Here is a 16,284-nt window from a genome sequence, read left to right on the forward strand (position 1 = left end):
TGACAACACAGCAGACAGTAGCAGGGATATCAGAGTATAAGGGCTCTAGTGAGGGGAGGGAGGCTATGGGAGAGTGTAAATAAATAAATAAATAAATAAATAAATAAATAAATAATAATTTTTTTTTATTCCTAGATAGCATGTTGTTAGCATGATGTTCTGCACCATGCTGTTAGAAACAGGGAGGCAGCCATCCTCATCTGCTCTTACTCAGGAGAGTGGTTTCTAGTGTTTCACTGGTTCACCATTAAACAGAACATTTCTTGTGGACATCAGGGAGATCCCACAAAATTGCCAAGAGTTTCATCATAATCAGTGGTGGAGTTTATCAACCAGAAGAATGAAAGACTTGGATGGAGTGATAATTCAGTAGATAAAGTGTTGGGGTCCACTGGCTAACCAGTCTAGCCTTAATGGTGGTGCTCCAGACCAGTGAAAGATCCTGTCTCAAAAAACAAGGTGTATGGCACCTGAAGAACAACAGCCAAGCTTGTCCTCTGGCCTCCACATGCACACGCATGCACATGCACACACATGCATTTGAACATATGAGCATGCACACACAGATAATGGAGAGCTTTTCCCTTACCTTGCTGAGATTATCCTAGGCTAGCCCTTCCCCTCTCAAGTCTTGACATAGAAAATGATGACAATTGATTTTCCTGGGACTTTAGTCCTCTGGTATAAACCCCAGCAGATGCTTCTGTTGAGCTTGTGTATGTTACTGGAATCCATGTGTTGTTTTCTTTTGGCCTGCAAGTGAATTTGGCCTGAAGTTTTCCTCAGATCTGTTTGTCCAGTTTTTGCTCTTCAGGATGTCTTGATCTCCGTCAGCTGGAGATTCTCCTCTTTATCTCTGTAAGAACTTCATAAAATGACCATTTCCTGTCCTTTGAAACTTTAGTATGGTTCTCCCATACAACACAGGCTGGTGTTTCAACTCTTATGTCTGGGCAGATTCTCAGATCTTCAATGATTGTAGATCTTCACAGGTTTTTTTCCTATGTGGAGTCATGCTACTGTCCTTGTCATGATGGGGAGTTTGCTGAGCATGGCTGTTCAGAGCAGTTGTGCTGGTTGTTGCTGCTGTTGTGAGCTATACACTTTGGTCCCTGCTCATTCAGTTTGCAGAGCTCGGCTGGCCTGGTACTTGGAGTGAAGGCCCAGCTTTCTCCTGTCTTGTCTTTGCCACTGTTTGTTTTATTCCTGTGCTTCTGTTGTTTTCTTTCTTACTCTGTGGCTTGTACTTCCTATCTTTCTCCATTTGTATGAAAAAAGAGCTGGCTTTTTCTGGGGGTGGGGCACAGCATGTGTCCCCACAGGAACTGAAGTTGTCACCACTGGAACTTTCAAATGTCTTGGTTGTCATTTCCATCATAATATTTCTTTGACCCAAGTTTTCTTTAGACGTATTTTGGGAGTTGGGTATGGTAGAGCACATCTGTAAAATCCCAGCACTTAGAAAGTGAATTAGGAGGATTTCCAAGAGTTTGTGGTCAACTTGAGCTACATAATGAGTTCCATGTCAGTCTGGGGTATAAAATAAGATCCTGTCTTAAAAAATTAACTAAAAGAAGCCAGTGTGGTGGTGTATACCTTTAATCCCAGCACTCAGGAGGCAGAGGCAGGTAGATCTCTGTGAGAATGAGGCCAGTCTAGTCTACATAGTGAGTTCCAGACTAGCTGTGGCTATGGGGAGACTCTATCTCAAAATAACAAAAAACAAATAAACAAAAAATTAAAGGAGGCCAGATGTGGTAGCATATACTCTTAGTCACAGCACCCAGGAAGCAGAGGCAGATAGATGTCTATGAGTTCAAAGCCAATCTGGTCTACGTAAGGAGATGGGAGTTGCAGGCCAGCCAGGGCTACATAGTGAAACTTTGTCTCAAAAAAAACCCAAAACAACCCTGTCTCAGAAAGACCAAAAAAAAAGGAAAGATGGCTCAGCAGCTAAGAGCACTGTCTGCTCTTCCAGAGGACCTGGGTTCAATTCCCAGCACCCACACGGCAGCTAACAACCATCTGTAACTCCAGGTCCAAGTGATCTGACACTGTCTTCTGGCCTTAGCCCAGCATTGAATGACATAAGTGCACTTACATACATGCAGGAAAATACTCATACACATAAAAATAAAAATTAATTAATTAACCAAAATTTTTTTAAAAAGCAAGGCTGGGTGTGGTTAATTCCAGCAGAGGTAGGTGGATCTCTGTGAGTTCAAGGCCAGCTTGGTCTGCACAGTAAGCTCCAGGCCAGATGGGGCTACAGGGAGACCTTATCTCAAAAAAGACCCCCCAAAAAATAATAAAGTTAATTACTTAATTAATTAATTAAAAACCCACCACCACCAACAACAACAAAAATCTAAAAGAATTAAAAGGGTGTTGGGAGAGCTGGCTCAATGGTTAAGAGCACTGGCTACTCTTGCAGAGGACCTGGGTTCAATTTTCAATACCTTCTTGGCTGCTAACAACCGTCCATAACTCCAGTTCCAGAGGATCCAACACCTTCTTCTGACCTCTGAGTGCATTGTGCAACACAGATGCACTTATATACATGCAGGCACTATACTCCTACACATAAAATAAAAGTAATAAATAAAGCTGGGCGTGGGTAGCACATGCCTTTAATTACAGCACTTGGGAGGCAGAAGCAGGCAGATCTTTGTGAGTTCGAGGCCAGCCTGGTCTACATAGTGAGTTCCAGGACAGCTGGGGCTACAGAAGACATGGTGGTACACACCTTTAATTCCAGCACTCGGGAGGCAGATGCAGGCAGATCTCTGTGAGTTCAAGGCCAGCCTGGTCTACAAAGTGAGTTCCAGGACAGCTGGGGCTATAGGAAGACCCTGTCTCAAAAAAAAGACCAAAAAAAAATTTTTTTTAAAGGTGTTGGATTTTTTGTTTGTTTGCTTTACAGTTCTGGGGACTGGGTTCAGAACCTCTTTGTGCTAAGCAAATGCTTGCCACTGAACTAAATTGCCAGTCCTAGAACTTTTTTGTTACTGTTATGGTATTTTTGTTTTTTGAGTCAAGGTCTCAATTAGCCCAGACTAGCCTTGGATTCTCTTTGTAGCTAAGGATGACCTTGAACTCCTAATTCTCTTGCCTCTCCTCTCAAGTGCTGGGATCACAGGCATGCATCACCATGCATTTCATTTTTATTGCAAATGCTGTAACTGTCTCAATTCATGTAACTGAGTGCCAGCACACATATACGTATACGTATACACAGCACACATGTACAGCCACACACGTACACGTATACACAAAAACACACACGTGCATATGCGTACACAACAGAGGACAGTACATGGAGGCCATTTCTGCAGGGAGACCAGGTCTGGGACTGACATAACAGCTGGGTGTGCATCTGCACAGAGGACAGTCACACCCTCTAACTCCTCTTCCAGCCATGCTCCCAGAACCAAGTTCAGGCACCCGAGTATCATGAGCACTTGTGGTGGAAATGGGGAACAGGTGGATCCTGGGGTGCTTAACAGAATGAAAATAAGATAGAGGTTTCCTGAAACCCTCACCCCATGGGATCTGGCTAAAGGTTGTTTGAACTCAGGTGAGTGTTCTAATGTTGGGGTAAACAGGAAAGGGTACAAAGATTCTCACTAGGCCTGTATCCACTATGAGCAGGGAGGGAAAAACAGTGGTGAGCCTTGGCTGTCACTGTCATGGGGCCCTCTGTGTCTGGCATGAGATGACAAGTTCATAGTCAGTGAGGTAGGCTAAACATCCACAGTCTACCCTTGGCCCTTGCCAGGACCTCAGGCCCATTTTAATCCTCTGCTGTGACCTGTGTGAACTCAGAACACTGTCAACCTGCTGGTCATTAAGGTACCCCTGTAGCATCCCTGGGTCCAGCTCCAGCTGCAGTGTTACAAGAGGACCTGTTAGGTAACTGAGTTATGCTGTTCCAACTTGCCTCACAGACTGAGCTCCATGTATGATCATCCCACCATCATTGTCGATCTAGACAAGGGATGGCTCCCCTCTGCTCTGGGCCTGGGCTGCCAGCTGCTGTAGACACATGACTGCTTATCTCTGGTGCCTGGGGAGTTTTCTAGAGTATCAAAAGTACTTGAATAGATTGGGGAGGCTAGGAGGATATTTTCTGGAAGCCCTCCCACCTTGAGGTACCCGTAGGGCAGCTAGGAATCTACAAGGCCAACCACAGAGGGTTATAGCAGGTAGTGAGTGGGACAGGCTGTCCAGGGACAGAAACATGGGTGTTGGAAGAGGCTAGGACTTCACTGTATCTGCTGCTCAACTACGGGAAAAATGTCAGATCATGTTTCCCATGTAGCTGGGTGAGAATAGGGGTATCAATACCCTGATATCTGCAGCAGAGCTCAGTGCAACCTCTGCAGCCCCAGTTTAGGACATTGACTCCATTTGTCCAGGTCCTCTGATTGCCTCTGCATCACCTTACCAAGAGGATGACTGGGTGACTTGCTCAGAGCTCTCTATAAGCAGCATCCAGGACCAAAAAGGGTGACCATGGAGGCACCTAATTTTGTGTTCCTGATGGTCATATTCTTTGGAGGTTCCTTCGGCTGACTTGCAAGGGTCTCCTCTCTGAGGTTATCACGGCCCCTCATGATTTCACACACTCAGCCCCTGGTCTGGGATCTAGGAAGCAAAGAACAATCCAGTGCCCAGGAGGCCCTGCCCAAAATGAAATGGGCCATACTGTATGGGAGTCACCCTGTTACCTTACCCTACCTAAAGACAGCATAGACCTGGGGTCAGGAAATGGGTCCCAGGTCAGTGAGAATATCAGGTGGGGTCAGGAATAATGGAAGGGCTCAGGTACAAAATCCCCTAGGCAGGGAAGGGTCAGAATCACTAGTGGAGGTGGGGCCTAGTACCCAGTACTAGAAGGGAACAGCTGCATTCTCTACATGGAACCACCAACACCCAACTCTGCCTGGATAGAGGGCTTCCTAGACTCCTGGGCAGTCATCCCAGGACCCAAGCACCAACAACCTGTGAGATCTGAGGGGTTTCTGTGGTTTAGGTTATGAGGGCTCTCCTAGATCAAGAGAAGTAAGTGCATGGCCCTGGTGGGTTTCAGGATTCTGAGAACAGGTTCCTGCTGGGCTCTGACCAGAGAGGTGCCAGGGGCTCTCCACAGTGTCCCTGCCTCCTCCTGTGACTGTCTCTGATAGCTGCTGGCCTCTGGCAGTGAGCCCCATACCCACCTCAAGGCATGATCAGTGCCCCTAAACACCAAGTCTTTCGTATTGAACCTGGTCATGTGTCCCTGGCCAAACCTGAAAGCCCCACCTGTCAGGACCCCCCAAATGACCATTCTATAAACTCAGCAAATGCCCAGTGTGGCCCACTACAACTCTAACTTCCTCAGAGCCCTACAGAGAGGGGTGTCCCAGAGGCCCCCCACTGTTTGTGGACACAGGTATCCCAGCAGCTGTTCTAGGGACTTGGGTCTGGTTTTAGAGCTTCAAATGAATCTAAGAAATGAGAATCCTGGGCTTTTTTTTTAAATATTTTATTATTTTTATTGTATGTGTATGAGTGTATTGCCTGCATGTATGTGAGTGCACCCATTTCATGCGGTGCTGTGGAGGTCAGAAAAGGGCTTCAGAGGCCTCTGGAACTGGAGTTAAGGATGGTTCGTAGCTGCCATGTGGGTGCTGGGAATCGACCCCGGCTCCTCTGCAAGAGCAGTCAGTGCTCTTAATCCCTGAGCCATCTCTCTCCAGCCCCTGGACTTTTTTTTTAAGGTGTTTGTTTGGGGCCAGCAAGATGGTTCAGCAGGTAAAGACGTTTATTGTCAAGCCTGAGAACCTGAGTTCAGTTCCTGGAACCCTCATAGTGAAAAGAGAAAACCAATTTCTGAAAGTTTTTCCTCTGTCCTCCATACACATGCTATAGCATGCACATATGCGTGCACACACACAATAATAATAATAATAATAATAATAATAATAATAGCAGTAGTAGTAGTAATAATAATAATAGTAATCAAATGTAAAAATTGTTTATTTTTTAGCAGCTTTATTGATATGTGATTTACACTTTATACAATTCACCTACAAAGAGTCCTGCAATGCCTTTAATCCCAGCACTTGGGAGGCTGAAGCAGGAGGATTGCCTAGAGTTCAAGGTTCGCCTGAACTACAGAGTACAAAAACAAGATTTAAAAAAAAAGTTGGGTGTGGTGGCGCACACCTTTAATCCCAGCACTCGGGAGGCAGAGGCAGGCAGATCTCTGTGAGTTCAAGGCCAACCTGGTCTACATAGTGAGCTCCAAGGCAGCTGGAGCTACAGGGAGACCCTGTCTCAAAAAAACCAAAAAAAAAAAAAAAAAAGTGTAGCTCACAGGTTTCAGTCAGTGCCTGGGGGTTCAGCCATCCCCACACTCAATTTTAGAGCATTTTTCCTCATGCTGAAAAGACACTTGTGCCTTTTAGTCCTCATCTCCCCCCCGGCTCCCCTCCCCAGCCCTTGGTGACCATCAATCCACTTTCTGTCTCTGTGAATTTCCTTTTCATGGGAGCTCAGACTACATGGTCCTTGGTGACCAGCTTCACTCACTCCTGCCCCAACCTGTAGCTCAGAGACTTTGGCTCAGGCTGGAAAGGTCATGTACCTGCTGCATTGCAGTTCAGTCCCTGGGGCTACTCCACCCCAGTACCATGGATGAGGTGACTTACACAAACTGGGGGTTTCAATCTGGTGGTTTGGAGCTGGAAGTCTGGGGCTAGGTGCTTACAGGAAGGTTTGGGAGAGAACCTGACTGATAGATCATAGGCTGTGCCTTCTCCTGTGTTCTCAGGTGTTGGATAGACAAGGGAGCTCTTTGGCATCCCTGTTACAATCACTTTCTAAAGCAACCTGGCTAGCTAGACTAGCTAAATGGGCAATTTCCAGACTCAGCCAGAGATCCTGCCTCAGTAAATACAGAGTATTCAAGGAAGATGCCTGACATCAACATCTGGCCTCTACATACACACACAATGTGCACATGCACATGTGTGTGCATATACACCACCACCACCACCACCACCACCACTACCACTACACATAAGAAAGAAAACAAGGAATGAAAGAAGGAAGGAAAGAAGGAAGGAAGGAAGGAAGGAAGGAAGGAAGGAAGGAAGGAAGGAAGGAAGGAAGGAAGAGAGGGAGGGAAAAAGAAGGAAGGAGCCATCCCAGAGAGGGAAGGGACTCAAGACTTCAGAATTTAAATGACCACATAGGCTCAGAAAGGGCATTCTGAAACCCCCGAATGAGGTCTAAAGTATCTGGGGGTTCCCCCAAATCTGAGCTCTGACTACAATTCCTGGGACCCAAACAGGGATGTGGGAGCAGCCTGGGACCATCCATGCTGGAGGAGTCTGACCTTGGATGGACTCAACAGAGTATTGTAGACTGACCAAATGACTGTGAGCCCCTCCTCTTTATAGCACCAGGGCCTCAGCAGCACCAACCTTGGCACCCACTACCAGCTCAGCCCCTACTCAGTATCCAGCTCTGGGTTCAAAAATCAAACAGAGTGCCAGACATGGCAGTGCACACTGCCTTTAATCTCAGCACTCAGGAGGCAGAGGCAGGTGGATCTGTGAAATCGAGTCCAGCCTGGTCTACAAAGTGAGTTCCAGGCCAGCTGGGCCTACAGGGAGACCCAATCCAAAACACAAAATATAAATAAAGATAAAATTTAAAAAACAAAGTTCAAACAAACATCAGTTAGACAATCTATCATTTAATGGGAAACAGAATGAGGAGGGTATCTGGGCTACCCACCTACTTCTGAGAGATCTAGGGCTTCAGCCCTTCCCACCCAGAGTTAAGAGATACCAGAGACTCCAGGCCAAGAGAGTAAGGGAGTCTCACTGCTGTAGGGTGGGGACATTTAGAAGGACAAGGCTGAATTAGGTGAAGGAGTAAGGGAACCAACAGAGGAAGCTGAGATCTCCTCTGTTGTGTGAACCCCACTTGGCCCTGTCGAGGGTTGAGGGAATATGGGGACATAGCGGTGGATCCAAGGCATGTAGCTCCTCACACGAGTATATACCCCAGGGAGATCAAGAAGGCCACAGCCTCTGCCCCAGCTAACCACACCCACCTGGACCCAGGAGCAGTTCCACCTGCAGACCAAGGGGCCTCCAGAGTCGCCCTATGGGGAGAAGCAGGAATCAGTACTCCAGTTGTCCCATCACACCAGGGTTGGTGAATCCCAGTACCCTAAGCCAGGAAGGGACAGAGAGAGAAGGCAGATCAGGCTATTACCTGGCAGGCGTCCCGACCTTCCGTCCCGGCACATAGCATGTCATCCTTAATGATCTTAGTGTTTCTATCCAAAGAGGAGTTTTTGTGGTACTTCCGGTCACAGTCTTTGTTCCACAAGATGGGGACTATCACTTCCCGAAGGTGGTAGGGCGGGGGAAGGGGCACTGTGGAGAGAAGCCAGTGAGAATCAAAGATGGGGACTTCTACCTCTTTCTGCTAGTATGAACATGAGGTCTCCCCAGTACTCACTGTGGTCCTCAATGACGCCCCAGCCAGCTACCCAGCAGATCTTCCTCGGGGAGACCATCTCGGAGGCAGTGGGGAGGGAGACCAGCTGGATGTGCTCAGATAGTATTGCAGGGGTTTCCAGTCTCAGCAGAGCAATGTCTGCACCCCCCTCAGCAGACAGGCTCTCCTTGTACCTAGGGTGGCGGATGATCTCGACCACTTTCATCAGCTGGTCATTTTCATAGAGGCTCAGCTGCCCAAGCTGGACCCTAAAGCCACAAGCTTCCAGTTCTTTCCTGAAGGACAGGACCATGAGCCCCTCAGGGAGGCTGAAGGGTGAGGAGACTCCAGTTCAGAACAGCCACAGGGATTAGGAAGTCCTGCCTCCCACTGGGGAACATGTCCACTGAGTACAACCCTCCTCCCAGTGCCCACCTGATTCCAGCTAAGGGAACGGGTGGACCCCACTCACGGCTGCACACAGTGGGCGGCAGTCAGCACCCACTGAGGGTGGATGAGAGAGCCCCCACAGATATGTTCCCACAGGCTGTGCTTCATGTTGTAGAACCTCAAGCTGACCTGCCATGCGGACCGCCTGCCTGAGACAGGGCAGCCTCCGACAATGCCCAACTCCTGTCCTGAGCCAAAGTCTAGGGAAGCAAATGAAGGAACTTTCTGGGCACCAGGAGGAGGTTCCCAGGACTTGGGATCCAGTAAGATTCCTGGCAGATGAATAGTCCCCATATAACCCAAGGGATAGCTCTTTAAGCACTGGGGGCAGGGATAGGGATCTGAGGTAGAGATCAAAGCCTGTGGCAGCCTGAGGATTCAGGGTAAGAGACTCACCAGGGAGGATGAGGAACAGCAGCCACAGCATCCTGGGACAGTTGGGGAACACAGAGATCTCAGGCCCCAGACACCAGTTTTGGGGGCCAGGAGGTTCTGATGGCAGGGAGCAGCTATACTTTACTCTCTCTCCTCCACTGGAGGCCCCTTGGGCCCCATTTATCCTTCTTCCACAGGATGTGGGTACAGGGTGCAACAGCTGCACTCCAGAGGTGCATCTTGTGACCACACGTCTTTCACTGGGGCTGATGCGAACTGATGGTCAGTGTAAGTTCACTGCCGCTCAGGCAGGCAGGGCGAACCATGAGGGTATGCCAAACTTAAAAGCGTGCTTTGTAACTGAAGAGCACAGGCTATAAACTGGACATTTGGAAAGAGATAAATACAGTGCCAGTCCCAGGGGCTAGACTCCTCTGCAGACCAGCACCCAAAGCACAGAAGGACCCTGATGTGATTCCCTTCTGTCCTTGTCTATAATCATTGCCCCTTCCACCCACAGGAGCCTGGCACCGGGGGCTGATGACACCATAGGAATGTGGGCTAGGGTCTCAGAGGGACCATGGGGTCATTCTGATGGACATGAGGGTGTCCTCCAAGAACTTGAAAAATCGTTGGGTCAGAGGACAGAGTGGATCCTGGGAGATGTGGCCATTTCCTGTAGTGAACTGCATACAGAAGCATGGAAGAGGAAGAGAGGCCAAGCTGGCATTGTCACCTTCTGGGAGCTACCTGTCAAGGCCTGAGGGTCTACATGTCAGACGCCCACTGCCATAAATTGCTGAACACTTCTGACTTCCAGCGTCTCCAGTTCCCCACTCAGCTAGGTCCTTACCAGGGGTCTGAACCAGCTCATGAGTGTTATCTAGGCTCAGGAAGGCAGGAAATACAGAGGTTCTGCCCTCAGAGGAACTCCTCAAACTCAGGAGCCCTCAAATTGTGATGGACATCCCCTGAGCCTATCTTCTGCCTCTGTCAAGGCCCTCAGACCCAAAGTCTTTCTGAGGCTAAGACATATCTGTAGAGACACAGGTAGGAGGTGGGTCCCTGGAGGCAAAGCCATAGAATTTTCCTTGTGTACTCTGATCCAGCTGCCCTTCCTATGTTGATTGAAGAAGACCTAAAGATGTTTCTAGAAACATCAGAGACTTAGAGGATGCTTTGCTAAATATTTGGGGGGGGGCAGATATAAGAGATTGGAAGATGGACCTGAAAGCAAACCCTGAAGCCATCACTCTAGTGTCCAGCCTTGGAAGACAAAAGAAAAATGAGGAGGAACCCAACTGAGGGATGCTTTTGGAAGCCCTTGTCAAGAAATTCCAATGGACTCTCATATGAACATTTGAAAATTGCCCTGTTCTGACTTTTTTCTAGTTCTCTGGCTAGAACTTGTAATGTTAATTACTCTTACCTTTACTTATCTTTCACATCTCCTATTCATGATTCAAGGACTTTCTTTTCCCCTTAGAGACAAGAGTTATGCAATTTGGGAGTCTTTTAGATAGACCCACTGAAGGGGTACTCCAACTGCCTCAATGGAAGAAGCCAGAGCGGTCTGCGTCCCGATCCCTTATTGGTAATTCGGGTAATCCCTTGAGAGGATGGTGTGATAAGAGTAGGAGGTAGGAATTGGCTAGGCAGTTAGGGTGAAAAGACTCCAAAGAAAAGTAGCCAGCTTCTTGGCTAAAAGTCAACATGTCCTTGGGCCTCTTAGCAATATACTCTGTTCCAAAGGCCAAAAATGTTGAAAGTATTTGGGAGCTTGTATCTAATCTTTTATATAAAGATAAAATCTCTGTATAAAATCTTTTAGATTTTAGGGTTACCTCTTCAGAGGGGTGAATGTTAGAGTAGCCAAAAGCTCCACAAAAATAAATAAAGGAAAAGAACGAGTACATGAAGTTATCAAAAAAAAAGGGATGGGGAGATATGGGAGGAGTTTAGAGGGGAGGGAGTGGGCATGGATTTGATCAAACACCTTATATACATGTATGAAATTCTCAACTTATTTAAAAATTAAAAAGGATATTGGGAGATGGAAGCATGAGACAAAGAATAGTAGGTCTCTTGATGCCCCCACTAGGTGAGGGAGTCTCTGGGTTCAGTTAGGCGTGGGACCCTACTGTGAGTTAAATTTACTCCAAATTCACCCAGGACCTCATAACATGATTTTAAACATAGGGGCTCCCATTTGGTGATGAAAGAAAAGTGGGGTCATTAGGGTAGACCCAGACTGACTGGACTCAGGAGAAGCAAAGGTATATCAGCATGAGGACACTGGGAGAAGATAGTATCTGTGGACTTATGCCCCCAGGGGGAGCCCAGTCCTGCCTGTGTATCTATCTCCAGCCTCAGAGACTGAGGGAATAAATTTTCATGTGTGAGCCATGGCCTGAGTCCTTTCTTGGTCCCCTAAGCTGAGTGGACAGACTGCTGGTTAGTCCTCAGTATCACAAAGGCATGAAAGCTCTCAGGGAAAGGGGCTACAGAGGGCTGGGAGTCCTCAGAAAACAATCAGATGGATTTGGGAGGTGTGTTTATTTCTGAAACGGAGTCTTGCTATGTAGCCCAGGCTGCCCTTGAACTCTAGGTCATCCTCTGCCTCAAGTGATGGGATTGCTAGGATGTGCCACCATGTCTTGGGACCTGGGAAGTGTTGTTGTTGTTATTCTTAAAAGTATTTTATTTTTTTACTTTTTATGTTTATTTTATGCGAATGCAGTGCCTGCATGTATGTAAGTGTACCCGTGTCATGTAATACCATACACTGTACAAGAGGACAGAAGAGGGCATCGGATCCCCTGGAACTAGAATTATAGATAGTTGTTAGCTGCCGTGTGGGTGCTGGGATTCAAACCTGGGTCTTCTGCAAGAGCAGTCAGTACTCTTAACCACTGAGTCATCTCTCCAGGCCCCGTGTTGTTATTTTAATGCTTATCTCTGGAATCTCTCTCTGAGATTCCTGTTCAATGCCTGGTGAAGAGTGAAACTCCCCAAACTGAGTTCTCACCAATATGTACTTTTTTAAAGATGGTGGGACATTGCTCTGTCACATCTCACCCCAGGCAGAAACTCAAGACCCCTCACATGCCCCAGCTTCAGGATCCATGTGTGTCATAAATTGTATGTCCAAGGGCTGGATTCCTTTTTTCCCCAGGGAAAAGCAAAAACATAGTCCCCTCACTACCACAAATTATGCAGCCAAGTTTCCCACATTTGGGGAAACAGCAGACGTCAGCACATCCAGAATACAATGGATAAGCCTCACCTTGGAAAAACCACCTTTGTGATCATAGTATCACCCCTTCCAGGAAAGTATTCTTTTTTAAAACATTTTTTAAAATTTTATGTGTATGCATGTGTACCTGAATATATGTATCTGCATCATGTGCCTACAGGTCCCCTCAGAGGCTAGGAGATGGCATCAGATCCTCTGGAACTGAAGTTATAGGTAGCTGTGAGCCACCTAATGTGGATGCTGGGAACTGAACCCAGGTCCTCTTCAAGAGCAGCTAGTTCTCTTAACTGCTGATCCATCTCTCCAGCACCCCTTCCTTTTTGAGACAGGGTATCACTTTGTAGCTTGGATTTCCCTGAAACTTACTATGTAGAACAGGCTGCCTTGTACCTGCAGTAATCCTCCTGCCTCTGCCTCCTGGTTCTGGGGTTACAGGCATGTGTTACCACATTCAGTTTAGATTCCTCAGGGCCCCACCAAAGTTCACCTCTGCTCCATACTCAGTGTTGCAAGAAGAGATTAGAGAGGGGTAACAGTGAGCAGTTACCCAACCTCTATCTCAGACCCCAGGTCCCTGGCCCAAGCCCAGATTGCATCACAACTGAGCCAAGGAACCTTACCCTGCTGAACAGTCAAACTCAGTTTGGGTAGCTGAGGAATATTTAGAGACTAACCAAAAGGAAGACAGGTGCCACATATCAACCAGGCCCTCCAGAGCTTTCCCCCAGGACATCCTTCAGTACTGAAGCCAGAGCAAGTCTGTGCCTTGCCACATACATCACTCTGGCAATAGGCCATAGTACACAGGCTCCAGGCGAGGATACTGAATTTCACAACCTTCAGGAGTACCGTGGCACCCCTGATGAACCCAGAGATATCACCCACCCAAGGTAAACACACTTCTTGTTGAGCCTCAGACAGTTAAAAAAGAAAAAAACTGACCATAGCCCCCAGGGAAGGTACTTGTCCCCACTGCCATGAATGTCTGTGCCTACCAGGCATCAGACCTTCAAAGTCAAGGGAATTCAACCATCATCCCAGGGTCATAATATTCCATTGTCTAGTGTGAGGGGCACATACCTGTAATCAAAGCACTTAAGAGGCAGAGGCAGGTGGATCTCTATGAGTTTGAAGTTTGCTTGGCCTACAAAGCTATTTCCAGGCTAGCCAGGGCTATACAGTGAGACCCTGTCTCAAAAAAAAATCCATCTTTCATGGGGATGACAAAAGGAGTTTATCTATGCCAGGCACTGAGATATATACCTCTAAACCGAGCACTTGGGAGGCTGAGATAGGAGGATTGCTGTGAATCTGAGGGCAGCCTGGACTACATAGTAAGTTGCTAGAGCTACATAACATGACCTTGTCTCAAAAAAAGAAAAAATGAACTGAACATGGTAGCAGTGCCCTTAATCACAGCCTAGAAAGGCAGAAGCAGGCATAGATCTGTGAGATTGAGGCCAGCCTGGTCTACATAGTGAGTTCTGGGCCAGCTGGGGCTACAGAGAGACTGTGTCTGAAAAAAAGAGAGAAGGCAGGAAGAAAAGGGAAGGAAAGAAGAAAGGAAGGGAGGGAGAGAGGGACCAAGGACAGAGGGAGGGAGGAAGATAAGAATTTATCCATTCTAACAACAGGATTTAGGTTGTTTCCAGATTCTCACCACCACAAACATAAATGGGGCATTTTTATTTATTTACATTTAAATCATGTGCTGGCATGGACTTTTGGCCTATAGTCCACACATCAGATGTACCTGGCCATGGCTCATGGTTCCCACTGCCTGACTCACTAGGGAACTCTGGGAGCTAGCTGCCTATGCTCCAGTGTCTCATCCTGAGGGACAGAGCAGGTGGATGGAGGTCCACCCCACTGTTAACATTGAGAGCATCTGTCTTGTCCTCCCCATGCCAGGCGAAGCTGTGATCTTAGTTTTCCCTGTTCAAAGAGTACATAAATAATCCTTTGTGAATGCTTTAATAGCACTTCCCCCAATGATAAGGGAAGGCCACTGGTTTTCATGTTTAAGCAGTGACCCACGCCTATAGTCCCAGCACTCAGGAAGTAGATGCAGGAAGATCAGGAGTTCATCATCCTTGGCTACACAGTGAATTCAAGACCAGCCTGGGCTACACAAGACTTTCCCTACCCCTGCCAAAAAAATTTTTTTTAAAAAAGAGCCAGGCACATGCCTTTAATCCCAGCACTTGGGAGGCGGAGGCAGGCAGATCTTGGTGAGATCGATCCCAGCTTGGTCTACATAGCAAGTTCCAGGCCAGCTGGGGCTACAAAGAGACCCTGTCTCAAAAAACCAAAAACCAAAATAAAACCAAGAAACAAAAAGCCTATGTTTTCTACAGTTCCCTCAGTATTTCTGATACTTCAGTCAGGCTGAGATTTGATGAGAACCACTGGTCATCAGAACCACAGTCAACTCTGTATGGACCTAAGAGACTCCTCTCATCCCAATGCAGCCTCCCTTTTGAGTTCACCTTTTGACTGCTGGAGCTCAAGTTGCAAAAATCCCACTGACAGTCACAGGAACCAACTCAGAACCCTCCATGTCAAATATAGAGTCAGGCTTATTTACTTACTTATTTATTTGTTTATTTATTGTTATTGTGTATGTGTGTATATGATTATGTGCATGTGTGTGTATGTGTGTGCCTGTATGTGTAAACTCACATGTGCAACTGGTGCGTGTTTGGAGGCCAAAAGCTCGTTCCCTCCCTCCATCTTTATGTAGGTTCCAGGTATCAAATTCAGAGTTACCACACTTGGACAGCAAGTTCCTTGACCAGCTGATCCATCCTGTGCACTTAAGTTAAGCTCTTGTAAGCCACGTGCTTTGATGGCTTAAGGGGTATTGTCTGTCTGAAGTAGATTACCCAGGAGAGACCTCTCCACCCCTTACACAGTCACCCTTTACCACCTTAGTGCAGCTAGGCAGGTCACCTGCCTCTCTTTGCTAGCTCTGCCAGCTCTGCTGCAGATCAGAACAAGATGGGACTCTCCTCCAAGCGCCAGTGATCCATGGCAATAGCTAAAAGATAAAAGCCCAGCCCTTGTCCCTCAAGACAGAAACCCTAGAGCATATGCTGCTGGCTCCCACCTGAGTCTTGTCTCAAGGTTGGCTCCAGGCTGACTCAAGTCCAAGGCTAATGTGGCCAGAGGAAGCAGTGAAAAGATTGGATCCTGTCTTTTACATTTTTATTTATTTTTGTTTGTTCGTTTGTATGTTTTTTAAGACAGGGTCTCACTGTGCACCCCAAGCTAACTTTAAATTCTCAACACCTGCCTTAACACCACATTTTGAGAAATCCATTGATTATTTGAAAAGGCAAAAATCTTGTTTCCTTGGATTCTTCAACTGCAACAGTGGATGCACACTGACAACAAAGTAACATTTTAACATGGTAAAGAGAACAACTTAAAACATAGAATGTTTATCTGACCAATGGGTGAGGTGGTAATGAGTATATTCTTAGGCACAGAACTTCTGAGACCTGTGACAGGATTTGAAACAGTTTAGACAAACCTCTTCAACAAAGGAAAGACAGTTACAGAAACTGTTGCAAGAGATACAATCAGCAAAGAAAAGCAAATATCATGATAAAGGTCACTGTATCTTTAGAAAATAGATAACACAGATGAAAAAGAGAAAATGTATCCACAGTAACACAGAATTAACAGTCTGATGCTAT

At 46.9% G+C, this 16,284-nt stretch overlaps 1 protein-coding gene and 1 non-coding gene across 2 annotated transcripts; both read right to left on the reverse strand.

Annotated features, from left to right (window-relative positions):
- Positions 1–7,897: 7,897 nt before the first annotated feature.
- Positions 7,898–9,410, reverse strand: LOC103752459 (mastin-like). The gene is made up of 5 exons (XM_029557698.1): positions 9,349–9,410; positions 8,975–9,152; positions 8,524–8,798; positions 8,275–8,438; positions 7,898–8,161 (listed from the first exon to the last, which is right to left on the reverse strand). Exons 1-5 carry the CDS (start codon positions 9,377–9,379, stop codon positions 7,898–7,900), a joined length of 912 nt encoding a protein of 303 aa, XP_029413558.1. The 5' UTR covers positions 9,380–9,410.
- Positions 9,411–12,498: 3,088 nt separating this feature from the next.
- Positions 12,499–12,664, reverse strand: LOC115068128. The gene has a single exon (XR_003847506.1). It is a non-coding gene; the product is annotated as a U1 spliceosomal RNA (small nuclear RNA).
- Positions 12,665–16,284: the final 3,620 nt, after the last annotated feature.

The sequence above is a fragment of the Nannospalax galili genome, unplaced genomic scaffold, assembly GCF_000622305.1.
Source record: "Nannospalax galili isolate Female #2095 unplaced genomic scaffold, S.galili_v1.0 scaffold668, whole genome shotgun sequence".
Taxonomy (NCBI): Eukaryota; Metazoa; Chordata; class Mammalia; order Rodentia; family Spalacidae; genus Nannospalax; species Nannospalax galili.